Source organism: Acipenser ruthenus, chromosome 59, assembly GCF_902713425.1.
Source record: "Acipenser ruthenus chromosome 59, fAciRut3.2 maternal haplotype, whole genome shotgun sequence".
In the NCBI taxonomy this organism is placed as follows: domain Eukaryota; kingdom Metazoa; phylum Chordata; class Actinopteri; order Acipenseriformes; family Acipenseridae; genus Acipenser; species Acipenser ruthenus.
Window position 1 is genome coordinate 2,488,916 of NC_081247.1, and position 23,530 is coordinate 2,512,445.

A 23,530-nucleotide genomic window follows, 5' to 3' on the forward strand; every position below is an offset into this window, starting at 1 on the left:
TAGAGGGAAAAAAATAAATAATATAAAGTTTAATTGTCTTGTATCACGTAGTATAGATATAGTATAGATTTTAGAGATTATTATATGAAGAAGAAAGTGAATCGATAAAATGAAAGCTCACTTTTCAATAAGAATTATTGAAATAGTGAGTTGTCATTTTATCGATGATTTTCAGCTTCATAAAGTGTGTTCAGTGATTGAAGAGTATGCTGGGTCCTTATTCTCTTGGATATAGCGACGTGGTGTTTGTGAATTCCCTCAGGTGATTACATTTTTATAGAATTTAAAATAACATGAAGGAAACAGACAATACGAAAAAAAAGGTCTTGTTTGAATCCTAATGTTAAAACTTTCCAATGCAAGAGCTGCCGTTTTTATTTTAGGATTCCTGTACAAACTTCCCAGGACATTTTCCATACGGTTACATCATATAGGCTTGTCTTACAAATACATAATAGGTTATATATCGCTAAATGAAAATGCAGCAGAAGTATATGTTTGTTTGTTTGTTTGTTTATTTATTTCATTAGTTAATTTAACATTTAACCGATACAGGAAATAGAAGTGTCCGGAGAGGGGACTGATTTCGTTGGTACTCCACCCGGAAGTAGTTCCTCAATCAGTTAACATACATACACAGACACACAAAAAAGACGAGAAAAAACATCGGCCGACAGAAAAAAGGGAAGAGTTATACTATAAATAAACACAAGGAGATCGGTTTCATAAACAGTAAATATGAATAAATTAAAAAGTGAAAACGTTTTTTTAACGTAGAACTAATTGAAACTGTATCGAGCGAACGGGGCCTACCTACTTCATTAACATTTTTAGACCCCCGGTTTGATTTTTCCACTGGCGAGAGGGAAAAAATAATAACAGAGAGCCCGCAATTATTATCTTTTGTTTTAATTAAAATTTTATCGAGAAAGTGTAGGGGAAGAAATACAATCGGGAAGTTACGATGTTTTAACGTATAGCCTATACTAATATGCTCGCTTACAGTTCGCGCCATATCAATAAATAAAAACCGTACACGTATTATTATTAGTATTACCAAGCTACAAAAAATGGAATTGTGGCATTTTTGAAGAACGGATGCAAAATTTACAACCGCAGGTAAGAATAGTTACTGTACTTGCATGATCGCTAGAATTGTATTTTTATGGTAGACAATTCTTCATCCTATAATATTAATATGTGATGGGGTGTGTCAATGATATTAAGTATAGTACAATTAAAAATGATATTGTACTGTACTTAGAAGTACTTGCTTATGAATAAGAAAACGTTATTCTGTATTTAGACAATCTGCCTAGTTATTAAAATTACACATTCTTGAAAATGTTACTTTTTGTATGTATTTTAGCCCAGCCCTGTTCATATCACTTCAAAGGGACTGAACTAAAAATCAGTGACAAATAAGCGGGGCTTGACTTGGAGTTAATCTGCAGCAACCTGTCAAAACAAGCATTAAACACACAGAGAAGTGTTGAGATGCACTGATTCCAATAGAGTTCATTAATAACATTTCAATATACAGTCTACTGTACCTGAATAACACATCCATTAAACACACAGAGAAGTGTTGAGATGCATTGATTCCAAAAGAGCTCATTAATAACATTTCAATATACACTCTACTGTACCTGAACAACACATCCATTAAACACACAGAGAAGTGTTGAGATGCACTGATTCCAATAGAGCTCATTAATAACATTTCAATATACACTCTACTGTACCTGAACAACACATCCATTAAACACACAGAGAAGTGTTGAGATGCACTGATTCCAAAAGAGCTCATTAATAACATTTCAATATACACTCTACTGTACCTGAACAACACATCCATTAAACACACAGAGAAGTGTTGAGATGCACTGATTCCAATAGAGCTCATTAATAACATTTCAATATACACTCTACTGTACCTGAACAACACATCCATTAAACACACAGAGAAGTGTTGAGATGCACTGATTCCAATAGAGCTCATTAATAACATTTCAATATACACTCTACTGTACCTGAACAACACATCCATTAAACACACAGAGAAGTGTTGAGATGCACTGATTCCAAAAGAGCTCATTAATAACATTTCAATATACACTCTACTGTACCTGAACAACACATCCATTAAACACACAGAGAAGTGTTGAGATGCACTGATTCCAATAGAGCTCATTAATAACATTTCAATATACACTCTACTGTACCTGAACAACACATCCATTAAACACAGAGAAGTGTTGAGATGCACTGATTCCAATAGAGTTCATTAATAACATTTCAATATACAGTCTACTGTACCTGAACAACACATCCATTAAACACACAGAGAAGTGTTGAGATGCACTGATTCCAATAGAGCTCATTAATAACATTTCAATATACACTCTACTGTACCTGAACAACACATCCATTAAACACACAGAGAAGTGTTGAGATGCACTGATTCCAATAGAGCTCATTAATAACATTTCAATATACAGTCTACTGTACCTGAACAACACATCCATTAAACACACAGAGAAGTGTTGAGATGCACTGATTCCAATAGAGCTCATTAATAACATTTCAATATACACTCTACTGTACCTGAACAACACATCCATTAAACACACAGAGAAGTGTTGAGATGCACTGATTCCAATAGAGCTCATTAATAACATTTCAATATACACTCTACTGTACCTGAACAACACATCCATTAAACACACAGAGAAGTGTTGAGATGCACTGATTCCAAAAGAGCTCATTAATAACATTTCAATATACACTCTACTGTACCTGAACAACACATCCATTAAACACACAGAGAAGTGTTGAGATGCACTGATTCCAATAGAGCTCATTAATAACATTTCAATATACACTCTACTGTACCTGAACAACACATCCATTAAACACAGAGAAGTGTTGAGATGCACTGATTCCAATAGAGTTCATTAATAACATTTCAATATACAGTCTACTGTACCTGAACAACACATCCATTAAACACACAGAGAAGTGTTGAGATGCACTGATTCCAATAGAGCTCATTAATAACATTTCAATATACACTCTACTGTACCTGAACAACACATCCATTAAACACACAGAGAAGTGTTGAGATGCACTGATTCCAATAGAGCTCATTAATAACATTTCAATATACAGTCTACTGTACCTGAACAACACATCCATTAAACACACAGAGAAGTGTTGAGATGCACTGATTCCAATAGAGCTCATTAATAATATTTCAATATACAGTCTACTGTACCTGAACAACACATCCATTAAACACACAGAGAAGTGTTGAGATGCACTGATTCCAATAGAGCTCATTAATAACATTTCAATATACACTCTACTGTATCTGAACAACACATCCATTAAACACACAGAGAAGTGTTGAGATGCACTGATTCCAATAGAGCTCATTAATAACATTTCAATATACACTCTACTGTATCTGAACAACACATCCATTAAACACACAGAGAAGTGTTGAGATGCACTGATTCCAATAGAGCTCATTAATAACATTTCAATATACACTCTACTGTACCTGAACAACACATCCATTAAACACACAGAGAAGTGTTGAGATGCACTGATTCCAATAGAGCTCATTAATAACATTTCAATATACACTCTACTGTACCTGAACAACACATCCATTAAACACACAGAGAAGTGTTGAGATGCACTGATTCCAATAGAGCTCATTAATAACATTTCAATATACACTCTACTGTACCTGAACAACACATCCATTAAACACACAGAGAAGTGTTGAGATGCACTGATTCCAATAGAGCTCATTAATAACATTTCAATATACAGTCTACTGTACATGAACAACACATCCATTAAACACACAGAGAAGTGTTGAGATGCACTGATTCCAATAGAGCTCATTAATAACATTTCAATATACACTCTACTGTACCTGAACAACACATCCATTAAACACATAGAGAAGTGTTGAGATGCACTGATTCCAATAGAGCTCATTAATAACATTTCAATATACAGTCTACTGTACCTGAACAACACATCCATTAAACACACAGAGAAGTGTTGAGATGCACTGATTCCAATAGAGCTCATTAATAACATTTCAATATACACTCTACTGTACCTGAACAACACATCCATTAAACACACAGAGAAGTGTTGAGATGCACTGATTCCAATAGAGCTCATTAATAACATTTCAATATACAGTCTACTGTACCTGAACAACACATCCATTAAACACACAGAGAAGTGTTGAGATGCACTGATTCCAATAGAGCTCATTAATAACATTTCAATATACACTCTACTGTATCTGAACAACACATCCATTAAACACACAGAGAAGTGTTGAGATGCACTGATTCCAATAGAGCTCATTAATAACATTTCAATATACACTCTACTGTATCTGAACAACACATCCATTAAACACACAGAGAAGTGTTGAGATGCACTGATTCCAATAGAGCTCATTAATAACATTTCAATATACACTCTACTGTACCTGAACAACACATCCATTAAACACACAGAGAAGTGTTGAGATGCACTGATTCCAATAGAGCTCATTAATAACATTTCAATATACACTCTACTGTACCTGAACAACACATCCATTAAACACACAGAGAAGTGTTGAGATGCACTGATTCCAATAGAGCTCATTAATAACATTTCAATATACACTCTACTGTACCTGAACAACACATCCATTAAACACACAGAGAAGTGTTGAGATGCACTGATTCCAATAGAGCTCATTAATAACATTTCAATATACAGTCTACTGTACATGAACAACACATCCATTAAACACACAGAGAAGTGTTGAGATGCACTGATTCCAATAGAGCTCATTAATAACATTTCAATATACACTCTACTGTACCTGAACAACACATCCATTAAACACATAGAGAAGTGTTGAGATGCACTGATTCCAATAGAGCTCATTAATAACATTTCAATATACACTCTACTGTACCTGAACAACACATCCATTAAACACACAGAGAAGTGTTGAGATGCACTGATTCCAATAGAGCTCATTAATAACATTTCAATATACAGTCTACTGTACCTGAACAACACATCCATTAAACACACAGAGAAGTGTTGAGATGCACTGATTCCAATAGAGCTCATTAATAACATTTCAATATACACTCTACTGTACCTGAACAACACATCCATTAAACACACAGAGAAGTGTTGAGATGCACTGATTCCAATAGAGCTCATTAATAACATTTCAATATACACTCTACTGTATCTGAACAACACATCCATTAAACACACAGAGAAGTGTTGAGATGCACTGATTCCAATAGAGCTCATTAATAACATTTCAATATACAGTCTACTGTACCTGAACAACACATTCATTAAACACACAGAGAAGTGTTGAGATGCATTGATTCCAATAGAGCTCATTAATAACATTTCAATATACACTCTACTGTACCTGAACAACACATTCATTAAACACACAGAGAAGTGTTGAGATGCATTGATTCCAATAGAGCTCATTAATAACATTTCAATATACACTCTACTGTACCTGAACAACACATTCATTAAACACACAGAGAAGTGTTGAGATGCACTGATTCCAATAGAGCTCATTAATAACATTTCAATATACAGTCTACTGTACCTGAACAACACATCCATTAAACACACAGAGAAGTGTTGAGATGCACTGATTCCAATAGAGCTCATTAATAACATTTCAATATACACTCTACTGTACCTGAACAACACATCCATTAAACACACAGAGAAGTGTTGAGATGCACTGATTCCAATAGAGCTCATTAATAACATTTCAATATACACTCTACTGTACCTGAACAACACATCCATTAAACACACAGAGAAGTGTTGAGATGCACTGATTCCAATAGAGCTCATTAATAACATTTCAATATACAGTCTACTGTACATGAACAACACATCCATTAAACACACAGAGAAGTGTTGAGATGCACTGATTCCAATAGAGCTCATTAATAACATTTCAATATACACTCTACTGTACCTGAACAACACATCCATTAAACACATAGAGAAGTGTTGAGATGCACTGATTCCAATAGAGCTCATTAATAACATTTCAATATACACTCTACTGTACCTGAACAACACATCCATTAAACACACAGAGAAGTGTTGAGATGCACTGATTCCAATAGAGCTCATTAATAACATTTCAATATACACTCTACTGTACCTGAACAACACATCCATTAAACACACAGAGAAGTGTTGAGATGCACTGATTCCAATAGAGCTCATTAATAACATTTCAATATACACTCTACTGTACCTGAACAACACATCCATTAAACACACAGAGAAGTGTTGAGATGCACTGATTCCAATAGAGCTCATTAATAACATTTCAATATACAGTCTACTGTACATGAACAACACATTCATTAAACACACAGAGAAGTGTTGAGATGCACTGATTCCAATAGAGCTCATTAATAACATTTCAATATACAGTCTACTGTACCTGAACAACACATCCATTAAACACACAGAGAAGTGTTGAGATGCACTGATTCCAATAGAGCTCATTAATAACATTTCAATATACAGTCTACTGTACCTGAACAACACATCCATTAAACACACAGAGAAGTGTTGAGATGCACTGATTCCAATAGAGCTCATTAATAACATTTCAATATACACTCTACTGTACATGAACAACACATTCATTAAACACACAGAGAAGTGTTGAGATGCACTGATTCCAATAGAGCTCATTAATAACATTTCAATATACACTCTACTGTACCTGAACAACACATCCATTAAACACACAGAGAAGTGTTGAGATGCACTGATTCCAATAGAGCTCATTAATAACATTTCAATATACACTCTACTGTACATGAACAACACATCCATTAAACACACAGAGAAGTGTTGAGATGCACTGATTCCAATAGAGCTCATTAATAACATTTCAATATACAGTCTACTGTACCTGAACAACACATCCATTAAACACACAGAGAAGTGTTGAGATGCACTGATTCCAATAGAGCTCATTAATAACATTTCAATATACAGTCTACTGTACCTGAACAACACATCCATTAAACACACAGAGAAGTGTTGAGATGCACTGATTCCAATAGAGCTCATTAATAACATTTCAATATACACTCTACTGTACATGAACAACACATTCATTAAACACACAGAGAAGTGTTGAGATGCACTGATTCCAATAGAGCTCATTAATAACATTTCAATATACACTCTACTGTACCTGAACAACACATCCATTAAACACACAGAGAAGTGTTGAGATGCACTGATTCCAATAGAGCTCATTAATAACATTTCAATATACAGTCTACTGTACATGAACAACACATCCATTAAACACACAGAGACGTGTTGAGATGCGTTGATTCCAATAGAGCTCATTAATAACATTTCAATATACACTCTACTGTACCTGAACAACACATCCATTAAACACACAGAGAAGTGTTGAGATGCACTGATTCCAATAGAGTTCATTAATAACATTTCAATATACAGTCTACTGTACCTGAACAACACATCCATTAAACACACAGAGAAGTGTTGAGATGCACTGATTCCAATAGAGCTCATTAATAACATTTCAATATACACTCTACTGTACCTGAACAACACATCCATTAAACACACAGAGAAGTGTTGAGATGCACTGATTCCAGTAGAGTTCATTAATAACATTTCAATATACAGTCTACTGTACCTGAACAACACATCCATTAAACACAAAGGAGAGAGCTGTAAACATTGTTCTGTGTGGTAGATTGCGCTGCTTTATATGGCAGAACATTTCAATACTGCACAGCAGCTTACTGACATGGAATTGTCCGAACCACCTGCTTTTATTAAGAGACACTAAGCAGGGTGGAAATCAGTTGTGTATTTCTCAATTCCCGAGATAACAATTAGCCAAAAAAAGCTCCCCCCCCCCCCCCCCCCCAGGTGGAATTGCATTGTCAGAGTATGGTCTATTCCCATTAGGAGAAAGAAAGACATCTTTTGATTTAAAAAAAAAAAAAAATCCTTGAAAATGTGTATACATCTTTTAACAGACTGTTTATGTTGACTTGTGTTGTGTTTAACGCAGTCCATCTCAAAGAGATTACTGGGATGGAGCTCTCCACAATAATCAGGTGCTGTCAATCAGGGAGGGGCGCTGGTGTCGATGGGGCTGATTCACCATTCAGAGTGGAGAGTGGAGAAACAGCTGCTTGGGTTTGTGGGGATCGCTGTTCTCGCAGTCTAAGGAAAGCAGCGATCATCACAAACCCAATCAGCAGTTTCTCCACTCTCCACTCTGAATGGTGAATCAGCCCAATCGACACCAGCGCCCCTCATCTTAGGGGCACCTGGTTTCAGTGGAAATCTCAATCCCAGTATCGCTTCGTTCAGCTCTGATTTACACGTTTTTAAAGGTGGCTGCCTGAGTACCACATAATTGTGTAGACAAGGGCAACATTCATATTGTATAACGAACTCCTTATTATAAAGGGGTTTTATTACATTTTAAAACATTTCCATGTTGTCACCCTTTGATCTTTTAAAAGTGGCTGTGTGGCTTTGTAGAGAAGGGGGGTGTGGGGCAGATACATTGTTGATGAACAAATCCACAGTTTGAGAACATAAGGAATTCAAGAACGAGAAAATCTGTTAATCCGTTAATCTCTCGGAAGAGGAAAAACAACCACAGAAAACTGTGGATTTGTCAACAAAACCAAACGAATCCCATTTTATTACGCAACAATTATTTCAACAATTCATTAATAATTCTAGTATTACACATGGGTCATTCCATGCCAACTCAACCAGTGCGTTGCCCCTCCGTCTCAGATTTTCCTAGAAAAATTCACCTGGGGGTTTTCAGACACGCTGAGTTCAGAAATGATAGCCATTGTGTTTAAAAAAATGTCCCCTTCGACCTGTGACCTTGCAAAGGTCAACCTATAGTGAGAAAGGGACCTTGACCAGAAATATCAACCTGGCTGCAGTTTAGACGCTACCATCACGTGTAGCACCTCGTTCTACTCGTATTGAACAGGGCTTTTCAGAAAAGAATATGAGGAGCACCCTACTCACTTCTGGCAAACTGCCAGACGAGGGGTAACTGACGAGTTTTATTCGAACTTCAGCCTAACCCTTTACCCTGAAGGGGACGTGGGTCCTAAAATGTAAGTATTGCTGTAAGAACCTTAGGAACCAGTCTTCCAAATACTGTGAAAATCATTTGGTTTCAAGTCCCACCACTGGTCATTAAACCCCCTTGAAATTAAAATGTTTGCTATTTGTACCAGTGGCAACGCGGAGGGGGGCATGCCTGGTCACGTGCCCCCCCCCCCTGCAGTTTTCTGCCAGGCAGTGGTTTAGCCACTGCGTTAGGATCGGTCACACTGAAACATGTGTAAGAAATAAAGAAATTGCAATCTGTTTTCCGCTTTCCATTATAGTCTAGTTCACACAGGACACGGGCGGACGCAGTGTGGATTTTTTGTTTTATTTACCGCGTTGCTATCAACCAATGAGAGTACATAAGCAAGCTGCACTCGCTCAACCCCACACACAGATGCATGTAAAGTATAGGCTATGATTACTGTATATGCTATGTAGCCTAGCTACTACACACATAGATGGGGTAGAGGACATCTCCTATGTAATGAGTAGCCTATGTATTTACGTAGAATGCACTCGCCTCTCGACATATCTTACTGCCAGCTGACCTCTCCAGCGGCCAGCTGCTGTCAATCAACCCACGTTTTTTTGTTGGATCAGCTGTTCGTACGTTTTTTTAAAAAGGCGCTGTAGTTATGCAATGTAGTTAATGCAACTGTGTGCACGACTCCCTCCTCCCCCTGAACCTCCAGAAGATTAGGTACCACCGGCATTCCTGTGCCAGTCAAACGGTAATTCAGTTAGTCAGGATTTGTGAAATTAAATAAAATGGTTTGCTTTGCTTTGAACACAGAATTTTAAATTATATATAGTTATTTTTATTTATTAATCATGATGTGAAATTGAAATGTGACGCGCATGTTAAAATTTCAAGTCCTTTGCTTTGTATTTCCTTTTTTGTTTTTAATCAGAAGTGGAACTGAATTTTTTTTTTTTACATCACTGGGGATTTGGTTATTAGATCTTCTGTTAAACAAAAAAAAGATTGTTCTTTATTTTTTGAAAATAAAACGTCAATGCACGAATACGAAATCAGGTTGCCAATTGCACCACTGTGACTACTCACCTTAAAAAAGAGTCTTGAGACCCTTCACCGTTATATTTGTTCTCGTGTGAGACTTTCACTTTTTCAGTCAGTGAAAATATGTGCTAAAAAGGCAGTGAATTTGATGTAGCCCTGTTAAAATGGCAAAGACAGCTACGTTTGGAGTTTTTCTACAACAAAAAAATCTAAACCACCAACGCCAGAGACATCAACAGAAACCGAACGTGACTCTTCTGTAGTTCAGAATGTTATTAACAGCACGAGAGTGTGACGATCCTTCCATTTCAGACGCTCAGGTTAGTGCAGGTGCAGCTGTCTGTCGATAAGAGACCCTTGCCTGTAAAGTGTTGTTTGAAGCTCTCTTGATTGTGACAATCTGGCGTAGAACTGTTTGTGATGAAAGATCTGGTAATGTTAGAAAGCTAGCTTAATGTTTACATAAAAATGGTTACAATCGGGCATCGGGTTTGATTCCAAAAAATCACCCAAAGATGTGTTTGGGTAGATGTTAATGAGATCTGCAAGCATCAAGCAAAATATGTTGGTATCCGGGGATTTTGGATTTTTGTCAGATTTTTGAAGTTGCATTTGTCATGCATTCAAGCATTGCTTATGGCCACTTTGGTGAGGTTAAATTACCACATAGTTCTATCCAAACTGGCTATTTCTTAAAACTCGTCAGTTACCCCTCGTCTGGCAATTTGCCAGAAGTGAGTAGGGTGCTCCTAGTATTCTTTTCTGAAAAGTTCTATTCAATACGAGCAGAACAAGGTGCTACACATGATGGTAGCATCTAAATTGCACCCAGGGTGATTTTTCTGGTCAAGGTCCCTTTCTCACTTTAGGCTGACCTTTGACGAAATGTTCCCTTTTCTGGTTGAGTTGGCGTGGAATGACCCACGTTTAACACTTGGGATTTCAGTTTAGCATTTCATATTGTTTGCTAAAGGTAATACAATTATACATTAACAATGGATGTTCACATAATTACAAATTGTGACAAAGCTTCTTTATTTACATTATAGCTTTGAACACAACTTTGAACTCCGTGAAGTAGGCCCCCCTACAAACAGCACAAACGTTGAGTCATTTGTGCCATTGAAACAAACATTTGTGCTGCTATTGTTTCTGAGATATTAACAATAATTTTTTAGGGGACTGACGTCACTCAACCCCCCTACAATACTGGATTTGAACCAAACTTGTCTCATTCGTTTGTGCCATTGAAACACGAACGTTAGTGCAGCTATGGTTTTTAAGATTATTTTGTTGGAGAGTTATGTTGTCATGTTGTTGTTTTTTTTTTTTTTTTTTTTTTTAACTGAGTAAGCAACAACACATGAGACGTGTTTGTTTGTACAGATGTTGGTACACCACCGCAAAATAGAATAGGCTACTTGATGCATTTCATAATACAGAATTATCCCCAAATGCAACAAAACGAGCTTTGTTGTGGCAAAATGTAGTCTAAAATGAATTGCTAATTTGGAAACACATCAGATTGTGATATGCTGGGTTTAAGTATTTCTCTACCGCATCCCATCTGTCCTACCTCTCTTTTTATCTGCCTTTTAGTTTGCAGTTGTGTTAAAAAGTCAAATCAACTATTGCTTTTGCTCTGCTGCTGCTAATAATGAACTTTATGGACAAATACTTGAAAGAACGCCACTGTGATGATTTATTTAGTAGGAAACCACACAACTGTACGAGCATGAAGTTTATAAAAAAAATGAAGTCATTGGTAATGGCAGCGATTACAACAGGGAAAAAAACAGTCAGACCTCTGTCTCGCTGCCAAACGTTTATTCTACTTTTAATAGAATTGATATCATAATCATCATGGGAAAAATATATTATTATTATTATTATTATTATTATTATTATAGAAAACATAAGTGTTTGAATAAAAACGTTTGGCACAGGCAATTATTTCCTTTGCATTTTATAACATGTCCCTTTTCAATAAATACAATTTATTGTCTGCTATATGCACACAATCAATTAAACCTTGAAAGGGCCTAAAACATTATTTATTTTTTTTATTACTCACTGTTCAGTAATATGCATTTTCAATTGGCATTTCATTTTCAATGTGACAGGGATCCATTAATCAGCTGCCTTTATACTATTATAGATGCAATAAAGAAGGAATTCCTGGAACGGGCAGACGTTTGAGTAAAGAGTTTAAACACGTGTGCAAACGTCGAGGAAGTCGACTGCACATATTGAAAGTGAATCGAACTGTCCACCCTAACTAGTGAACACTAGGAGTTATAATATAATGTATGTGTTACATGTTATCACTTCATAAAAAAGGGCTTCTGTTTTAATATTTTGTCTAGTTAACAATAGCGAAAAATTGCAAGTGAAAGTAATTTCTATTCTAGTCTGTAGGTGTTCAACAGTTACAAAAGTAACTGAAAAATAGTGCATTTTCTTACAGATTAAAACATACATTGTAAAACTGAGTTTCCAGCTTCATGACTTTGAGCCATGTGGTTGTGCTGCTGTTTAGTTACTGCAGTAATTCAGATGAAAAGTGCCAAATATTAAACAACACTTTATACAGAATACAATGATTCATTTTAAAAAATACAAAACAGCCACAGAACCAGTACCTTCTGCAGTAGGACCAGCATTACAAAGACATACTGAAAAAGTACTCCAGTACCACAGAAGTACTTTAGTTTTCTATAGAATCTGTCAAAAATCATTTGAAATCTTACTTTTGAGCAAGTACCCATTTTTGCTGGTACCTTTAATCAGTTTAACAAAGATAAGAACATATCGGGCACATTGTTTAGCATTACTGTGTCTTGTTTATTTACTATAATACCAAAGGGAAACTTACTGTCTTTAATTGTCTTTAAAATAGTTTCCACGTGGCTTCAGTGTTATTTAAAAGCATTGAGACATGTGAGGCACAGCAGGCTAAGACATCCAGGACATAAAGCACTCAGTCAGAAAATCATGGAAACAATGCAAACAGACGTTTCAACTGGAACAGTCGTCTTTGTGTTACAGGGCAGCAGTGTGCAGCAGTGTGGAGTAGTGGTTAGGGCTCTGGACTCCTGACCGGAGGGTCGTGGGTTCAATCCCTGGTAGGGGACACTGCTGCTGTACCCTTGAGCAAGGTACTTTACCTAGATTGTTCCAGTAAAAACCCAACTGTATAAATGGGTAATTGTATGTAAAAAATAAATTGTAAGTCGCCCTGGATAAGGGCGTCTGCTAAGAAATAAATAATAATAATAATAATAATACAATGATAAGAGGATGGATGTAGAAACGGTTATCACACCCGTTTCTTTTAGTTGTCTGTAGTATTTTGGTATAAAGGCTAATAATGAATCAGTATAATAATAGAGGATCATTTCATAAGGAATGTGTCGGGTGGCTGTATTACATAGGACTATGACAATGATTCTGGCAGGTGGGACCATTTGTTCAGTGACTGTGATGGAGATGTGCACATTTTTCATACGATAACCCATGATAACATCACAGCCCCCTTACAATAACAGAATCGTCCCACCTGTGTATTTACCTTTTTTTTAATGACTTACCTCTACATATCAGCTCATTGAAAATATGTAAATCAATATGTGCTGAAAAACTTCTGAATATTTTTACAGTTTCACTTGAACTGATTTATTAAAAAAAAAAAAAAAAAACATAGCTACATAGTAAAATCCCTAGACCCATGAATATACTGTAATACGACTAGTGTTATAAGATGCCTTATTGTTTTGTACATAGTATTATTATTATTATTATTATTATTATTATTATTATTATTATTATTAATAATAATAATAATAATAATAATAATAATAATAATAATAATAATAATAATAATAATACTATTCATTAGTGCTAGGTCAGCTGGTTAGTGCTGTGCTATCAGAGTATCCCTTTAAGACAGTGCATACACTTAAGGCAAGAGGACTGAATAATAGTAATTAGAACTTGAAAACTTTGAGATGCCGTTATAAAGCTATGTTAGTGATGAAAGAAAGACCGGACTTTCTTCCATTGCTATGCATATTTATTTTGTTAGTATTCACTTGTGTAAGCAGCTTTGCTCAAAGAAGTGTCAATACATATTGAAGGAAAGCAGCAGTAATATTAATTTTGCAGCACTAACGCAGCACAAACGAATTAACCATATTTGGTTTAAACCCGTTATTATAGGGGGACTGTGACGTCACTCGCCCTAAAAAAATCGTGAATAAATCTTGAAGGAAAACAGCACTAACATTCATTTTGCAGCAGTGATCAGCACAAACGAGACCAGTTTGGTTCAGTTCTGGTATTGTAGGGGGGCTGAGTGACGTCACTCCCCTAAAAAAATAATCATTTATCTTAAAAACTATAGCGGCACAAACGAATGATATACTGACTTACTGACTTCAAATATATTATTCACAAAGCACAGGCTTAATATACTGTGTTTTAACATACACCACATTCAGGTCTATACACATCAGTACCTTCTGGATTAAAACAACAGTTTGGTGACATCAATATGGTGACTAGTCATAGGAGCAGACTGCGGCAGGTAAGGCTGTAACAGACTTGCTTTTGTCACAAAGGAAGACGTTTTTAGAATGACAGATGAAAGGTTTGACGATCTGTTAAACAGATTGGGACCATTGCTTCAATGCAAAAATACACGTGTGATGCCAGTGACACCTGCAGATAGACTTGCAGTCACACTGCACATAGCGAGTGGCAATTCCCAGCAGTGTGGCCACGAGCTTCCCACTCCACTCTTTACTTCAGGATCTTCATCAGGTTTCTCCATCGTGCTTTACATTCTCTCCAGTCCTTTTCATTTTTATTTTTTAATGATACACACAATGCTGTTTCTGTTATTTGGGCAGATCTATATTCTTTAAGTGAGGGGTTATATAAAAGTGGATGGTTACAAACTTCTTATATTAAAAACAATTTAATAGTTTTTTGTGCCGATAGTAACATGCTAAATGAAATTTAATAGTAAATGCATACATGTTTTTTTTTTAAATTTTATTTTGATAAATTTTTTATTTTGCTAAGCAGAAGGGGTGTGCGATAACACCAATATACGGGTATGTTGCGATATTCATCAGACAGTACAATAACCGGTATCTGAACAACAATACTGGTATTTTTGGTTAAACTGATTCGGGGGTATGTTGTTTAGGCTGAAGTAAAATAAGCTGCCGCTATGACCAGCCTTGCATACAGCGGTGTAGTTCTGCTAGTGCTGGGACGAACACAGGACTTTCATGTTCGGATATTCACTCATAAGTTAAATAAATTCGTTCAGATATTCGTTCGTTTTTCAAAAAGTAATAAAAGCCATTACATTGCTCTGTACGCAGGCAAAGACAGCATAGCAGTAGGGCCAGGGGGGCGTGGCCCCTGTGTGTGTGCCTTTATTTTACAGCAAGACCTTACAATATGTAACACGTTGAAATATAAAAATATCCCAGGAGTAAAGAATACGTTGTGTAGGCCTTACGTCACCCCAGTGAATTAACCACAAAACAAAAGATGCCAAACAGCAGTTCAAGTTAAACGCTGTTTTGTTTATTCCTGAAATAAATAGTACATAAAGTTGACAATGCATTTAATTAATTTTTTACTTTTTATTCATTCCTTGCCATTGCTGTTTCTTCACAGTAAAGAGCGGCCACAGACACGTTTTCATAAAGTAGTAACATGAGGTTTACTTGTGCCTTTTTGTAGCTGAACAAGCAAACAAAAACAGAAATTTAACTTTAAACACTTCAAATAAAACAAACGTGGAAATGGCGATGTAAAGTGAAGGGGGAAAAAACTCACCAGCACTCGCTCTAAAGCAGCACAACGTATTTTTGTCCCAGATGGCTTTCCATAGAGATCACTATGCTTGCACACACATAATCTGGTTTGTTTTCTTTTTGCTGTCTGAAACTTTTAAATAGAGGCTCAAGAGCTGCTGTGATGATCTTGTGTTTTTGTATATATATATATATATATATATATATATATATATTAATCTCACATATCACACAGAGCTCTTTTTCATTTGCCATTTTTTGATTTTTGTATCCGAATACACGTCAAAAAATATTTGTTCGAATATTCAGATGTTTGTCCCAACACTAAGCCCTACATCTTAAAGTACCGGAATGCCAATTAAAATATAGATTTTTCTAAAACCAATTCTATGAGCTCACATTTTATTTGTACATTGAACTTGAGGGAACATTTAATAGGTAATGCATGCGTCTTGCATGCGACTTTTAGGCTACTCCCCTTGATCAGTGCTGCCAGAATGGTGGTTAGCTTCACTTACAACAACAACAAGTTGTATAGTATGTTTCTGTATTTGTACCTGGGATTATTGCTGGGTCGGTTTTAGAATAAACAGAGTAAACATGTTACGTGTGTAGTTGTTTGTTACTTTTTAGTAATTTAGTACAGTCGTAATTATAATTGGAATTTCTGCAGTGTAATAGAATTGAACAATGCTGCTGTATTGTAGAACTGCGCTTCAGATTAGGTTTTGGGTCATTAAGTAATTTACTTTCCAATTTAGATACTATAATAATAATAATAATAATAATAATAATAATAATAATAATAATAATAATAATCTTTTTTTGTATAGCGCCTCAAAGCATCTCAAAGCGCTGTACAGTTTAGAACAATAACACTAAAAACAACAAAAAAGTACAAACAAGTACACAACATATAGTTAAAAATAAAACCGATTATAAAATAAAACATTGCACAGTGACACAAGCCTCACCATGATGAAATGCCTGTACATAGAAATGCTTTTAGTTGTTTTTTAAAAGCATCAGCAGTATTAGCGTCCTTGATCCCCTGCGGAAAATTATTCCAAAGCTTAGACGCAAAACTGCAGAAAGCCCCGTCACTCATAGAATGAAGCCTAGGCTCCGGAATCATAAGAACATAAGAAAGTTTACAAACGAGAGGAGGCCATTCAGCCCATCTTGCTCGTTTGGTTGTTAGTAGCTTATTGATCCCAGAATCTCATCAAGCAGCTTCTTGAAGGATCCCAGGGTGTCAGCTTCAACAACATTACTGGGGAGTTGGTTCCAGACCCTCACAATTCTCTGTGTAAAAAAGTGCCTCCTATTTTCTGTTCTGAATGCCCCTTTATCTAATCTCCATTTGTGACCCCTGGTCCTTTTTTCTTTTTTCAAGTCAAAGAAGTCCCCCGGGTTGACATTGTCTATACCTTTTAGGATTTTGAATGTTTGAATCAGATCGCCGCATAGTCTTCTTTGTTCAAGACTGAATAGATTCAATTCTTTTAGCCTGTCTGCATACGACATGCCTTTTAAACCCGGGATAATTCTGGTTGCTCTTCTTTGCACTCTTTCTAGAGCAGCAATATCCTTTTTGTAACGAGGTGACCAGAACTGAACACAATATTCTAGGTGAGGTCTTACTAATGCATTGTAGAGTTTTAACATTACTTCCCTTGATTTAAATTCAACACTTCTCACAATATATCCAAGCATCCTTAACACACCCGAATTCACAGGGCGAGGGTTACGAGGGGGAAGGTACCTCGTTAACAATTCAGAAATGTAATCTGGGGCCAAACTATTTAGAGCCTTATAAGTTAGCAGTAAAATTTTAAAATCAGTCCTGCTCTCAATCAATGCAGAGAGGCAAGAACTGGTGTAATATGAGCACCCAATTTGGAGTTAAAATGTGAGCGGCAGAGTTCTGAATGTATATGTGAGTAAAATGTATTTAACACTTTAAAGAGTAAGTAGCGGGGTTCCGGATATACAGTGTCACACGCCCCCACGCGGTGCTACAACTGTAGATAATGTACCTCCATTTTTTTCTTCATTGTTAACATCCTGTCAACTTTTTACACTCACAATAAAATCTCTTTCAATGCTCTTTTCAAAATGCCTGCTCTAGTGCACTGATAGTGTCAGGATTATTGCCCACATTGTCAAACAGGTAACACAGCAATAACGATCCATGATGTGGTACAGAACAGAAAAGCCAGAGAACTTGTTATGTTTTTTTTTTTTTTTAAATCGCACTTCCTGCAGTGATTTAGAGGACAGATCTCAAACCCCAGTGCACTAGAGCGGACATTTTGAAAAGAGGTTTGATGCAAACTTTAAAGTTCTAAGTGTAAAAAGTTGTCAGGATGTTAACAACGAAAAGAAAAATGACAGGAACGTTATTTAAACAGTTGTATAGCAGCACGTGGGGACGTGGAACGCTGTATTTGTCATGAGTACATTCAATGAAAAACTTTACTTACTTTAATGCTAACTTATGGGGCTTGCAACCTTACATTTGATCTGTAATGTTACTTTGAACTACTGTACAAATACTTGGTCTAAAGATAAAAACAAAAACAATTATTCTTATTTGCTTTATTGACCACAAACAATATGACTGTGAAGCAAACAGAAACAGACACAGAAACAGAAACAGAACTTCATTTGAATTCCAACGCTGCACGTGGCATATACTTAAAAGGCCTGCATGCACGTGCAATATATTTAAAACTGTAGCAATACTGCACTAATGCAAATAAAGAAACAGTAATATCGTGTTCCTTATTGATCGCCTTGCTACAGTAATATAAAGCATCCCGACTCTCCAAACACAGAGTATTGTATTTATTATATAGATTTACCTTCCAAAATAGGGATATTCACAGCTGACCATTGAGACGCCTGGAACCAACGAAGTACAAGAAGCACGATCACATGCGAACTCAAGCTGTGCAGTGAAATTGCTCCATTTAAATATCATGAGTAATTCATATTTTTCAATTTGTAAAACACCCAGTATGCAGCTCATCTGGATCACTGTAATTCTATTAATAATTGACCCCAGGTCTGATCTGTATGCCCCTAGAATTTAAGCTACAGTTTGCATGTGATGCTATACTTATGAATTCAGTCTTTCTTTTTCAGAAGCATTGACTCCTCCAGACCAGCAGAGGGAGCTGTGAACAAAGATAGACACAGAAAGAGAGCGAGAGGGGAAGGAGCTGCAATGGAAACCAGTGGCTCCAGCGGACGAAACTCCAGCGCCGCCAGTAGCAGTACTTCCAACACGACAGCAAACTCCAGTAACAACACTGCCAACACTAACAGTGCAAGCGGGACCAATTCTTCCAGTACTGGCCGCGGCGGGACCAGTGGAAATACCAGTACAGTCGGCTCCGTCCCCCCCTCCCAGTCTGCCAGCGCCACAGACTGGGAAATGCTCCAGTTTGGCAAGTACTCCATGGATATACTGGAAATGCTCAACAGCCACCAGCACCACCAGTTCAAAAGCGGGATTTCTGGGCTCGACAGACAGGACCCAGGCGGACTGGCTAACCTGACAGGGCTGGGACTAGGGAACCTGCCAAACATGCGCCCCATTTTCTCTGAGCAGCCACAGCCCGGCGGCGCGGGGTTCCCTAAAATGCAGCCTGTGACGCAGCAGCAGCCACCCCGCAAATCGAAAGCGGGGGATTCGCGTTACCAGCAGTTTCTGAAGTCTGTGGCCCCCTTTCACCCCACGGACCCTGGGCTGAACCAGGACTCCTCCCTTCAGAGGTTCCCCAATGCCGGGGGCTCTACTGGGGCTGGCGCGGACCTGTTTGGCTCTGGCCCACCTCCGCTGCACCCAAGTCTGGCCCTCCACCAGCCTGGCCTGGCTGCAGGGGGTGCCCAGCACCAGCTCAGCGGGCAGAACAACATGGACCCGCGGAACCTGCACCAGCAGTTCAGCTGCATGCTGGCGGCCAATCAGTATTTCCTGTCAGCTCCCAATTCCAACCTGGAGCAGTTCCTGGTTGCCCAGCAGCAGAGCTCTTCACTGGGCTTGGGGCTGAACCAGCACAGCCCCCATCTGAACTCCCAGCACTCCCAGAACCACCACCCTGACTCCCAGCAGCACCAGCACCAGCAGCAGCACCAGCAGCACCATCATCCCTCTGGCATGCACTCACACCCCAACCCCCAGCTCATAACTGCCTCCTCCAATGCAGGCTTTGAATTCCAGGGCTTGCAAGGGATCCCGGTGCTGTCCTCTAACCAGCTCGCCGCTGCCCTGATGCAGGAGTCTAATGCCGTGTGCCACCCCAGCCTGCTGCCCCCACCGCTCGTCACCGTGCCCAAGGACGAGGCCCCCAAATCGGAAGGGGTCTGCGGGGGAGGGGGGGGGAGCGGGGGTCGGAGGAAGAAAGCCATGGCCGGCTACCTGCCTCAGAGAAAGGCCGACAGCAGTAGCAACGGCAACAACAATAATAATAATACTACTAACGACGCCGCTGCTAATGGCAGCCCGCACACGGGCTCGTCCAGCCCTGCTGGCAAAGCTTCCCAAGAGCTTCTTTCCCGGGAGGATGTCCCAGACCCGGAGAAGGAGCGCTTCTACCAGTGCGGAGAGTGCGGGAAAAGTTTCACACACCTGTCCAGCCTGCGGAGGCACCTGCGGAGTCACGGTTTGGTCGCCACGACGACGGCGCCAGCTCCCGCTCCCAACCTCCCCATGGAAGATGGTCAGGCTGGAGCAACGGCTCCGATCTCCGCGGAAGGGGAATCGGAAAAGTGCCACAAGTGCTCGGAGTGCGGGAAGGGGTTCAAGAAGCGTGGGCACCTGCTCCAGCACCGGGTCATCCACTCAGGGGCCCGGCCCTTCGCCTGTGCGGTGTGCCAGCGGGCCTTCAACCGTCGCGAGAGCCTTACCCGCCACGAGAAGATCCACGAGGACAAGCCCTTCCGCTGCCAGGCCTGTGGCCGCTGCTACCGGGAGGCCACGTCACTGCTTAACCATCGGGCTTCGGGCAACTGCGGCAAGCCTCCCCGGAGAAGTGCAGGTGGAGCCCGGACCCAGCCGGAGCAGCCCCCCCGGACGCCCCTCACCATCGGGACTGACGGGCGCTATGGCAGGGCCAGGGGCAGCGAGGGGGAGCGGGGCGGCAGGGAGAAGGAAGGACAGGGGAGGGTGTTTATTATAAAAGGCGGTTTGGACGGGGAGTCCTTTGCAGTCCCTTCCTCCTCCAGCGTCAGCCCTTTGGTTCTTTATAGAGGACCTTCGGAGGCTAGCAGAGGGATGAACGAGAGCGCCAGCGAAAGGAAAGTCGAAGACAATGGCCAGCAGCTTTACAGGCAGCAGGAGGGGAGCGGGAAAGCTGGAGGGACTGTTTCCTCTTCCTCCTCCTCATCCTCCTCCTCCTCCTCCTCCTCCTCCTCCTGTTCTTCATCTTCCTCTGCCGTCTTGTTCCAAACCAGAACCTCGCAGTCTTCCTCCCAAATCGACGACTCTGTCTTCAGGCCTGATTCCCTGCACTACCCCTCGGCCCAGCAGCAGCCCCATGCCGCGAGACGCTCTGCGTTCGCCTTTCGAGACGGGGTGATAGTGGAGGAAGCAGAGAGATTCCGGCAGCAGACCTCCCAGCCCGGCCCAGAGGAGGGCAAGGAAAGTGGGGGAGAAATAGGGAGAGGCACCAGAGCTCCTGTGCAGTACTTCCGAGACACGAACCTAAACCCCAACCCTCAACAACAACAGCAGCAGCAGCAGTACCTAAGAAAAGTGCCCCTAGCCCCCAACCTCCACCCCCACCTCCCCCTCTCCTCCCTCCTTGAGGACTCGGACCAGGAGGATGACAACAGCAGCACCAACAACGCAGTGGCGGCCGCCATCTCCCTCCTGCCTCCCGGGGACGAGGTACCAGGAAGAGGGGGGGCCGGGGGAGAGGAGAGGAGGGACATTATCGGAGGGCTGCTGGGAGGGCTGGGGCTCAGCGGACTGGGAGCTCTGGGGGGGCTTGGGCTGGGAGCAGAGAAGGGGTACAGGGGAGAGGACTTAAGGATGAAGAGGAAATCGAGGAGAAAGGAAGGGGGCGGGAGGAAAGTGAAGGTGGAAGGGGAGGGGGGCAGCGGGGGCAAGGAGAAGCTGTTCCTGTGCAGCGTGTGTGGGAGGGGGTTCAGCAGGAGGGAGACACTGAGACGCCACGACAGGATCCACACAGGGGAGAAGCCACACCGCTGCCCTGTCTGTGGGAAGTACTTCCGGGAGGCGTTCCACCTGTCCAAGCACCGCACCGTGCACACCGGGGAGAAGAACTACAAGTGCTCCTCCTGCGGGAAGGACTTCGGCTATGCACAGAGCCTGAAGAGACACTCCAAGCTGCACACGAGGACCGACTACGCCGCTCCCAACAACAACAACAACAACAACAACAACAACAACAATCACACTGCTGCTTTGGCTCCTACCACTGCTAGTCTAGGTCTGCAGGGCTATTTCCCCTACCCGTCTGTCGCAGCCCCTGTCTGCTCCTCCGCTAATCCTGCCTCCCTTCAGGATTTAACCAAAACCCGGGCCTTCACCTGCCAGATTTGCTGGAAGAGTTTCAAGCACTCTTTTCACCTGACTGCGCACCAGGCCGTGCACACCAGAGAGAGGCTGTTCTGCTGCGAGGTCTGCGGGAAGTCTTTCGGTTACGCCAACAGCCTGGCGAGGCACAGGGCAGCTCAGCATGCCCGGGGGAAGAGTGCGGGCCCCGCCAGCGACGGCACCAGTGGCTCTGCAATCTCCGAAAGCCAGGCTGCCACCGATGCCCTGCTGCAGCTCTCTCCCCCGAACCCGACTGGCATCCCTTTCTTCGTCCCATCGAATCTGAGGGAGCCAGTCCCGAACCAGGTCGGGGGTGACCCCTTGATCAGGACTCCATCTGGCCTCTCTTACGCCCCGACCCCGAACCCCGACCCCTCATTGCTGAGCTACGACCCCGGTTTCGCCTCGCAGGGGAAGAAGAAAGCGCTGCGGGTGAAGAAGAGAAAGGCCAAGAGGAAGAGTAGGAGGAACGGGAGGAGCCACATCGACAAGCGCTTCCCCTGCACCGTCTGTGCCAGGGCCAGCTTCCCACGGCTCTCCCAGCTCCTGGTTCACCGCTCCTCCCGCCACTCCGAGCCGCAGGACGGGCGGCTGGGGCGGGGAGCTGCCGGGCGGAGGTGGGGGTGCCAGGGGTGCCGGCGCGGGTTCAGCAGCTTCCTGCGCCTCCTGGGGCACCGCGGCTGGCACGTGAAGCAAGGCAACCATGGCTGCGGCAAATGCCAGAGGAAGTTCTGGAACCGACAGCTGCTGGAGAGACACAGGGAGATGTGCATGGGAAAGCAGCGCAGGAGACTGAGGGGGAGGGGGAACGGAGAGGACAGGAGAGGGGAGGGGGAGAGGAATCAAACTTGA

General features: G+C 40.8%; 1 protein-coding gene across 1 annotated transcript; it reads left to right on the forward strand.

Annotated features, from left to right (window-relative positions):
- The first annotated feature begins 576 nt into the window (after window positions 1-576).
- On the forward strand, window positions 577-23,530 carry LOC117968865 (uncharacterized). Its single transcript, XM_059018383.1, has 2 exons — window positions 577-1,119; window positions 19,244-23,530. The coding sequence occupies exons 1-2, from the start codon at window positions 1,099-1,101 to the stop codon at window positions 23,528-23,530; spliced, it is 4,308 nt and encodes a 1,435-aa protein (XP_058874366.1). The 5' UTR covers window positions 577-1,098.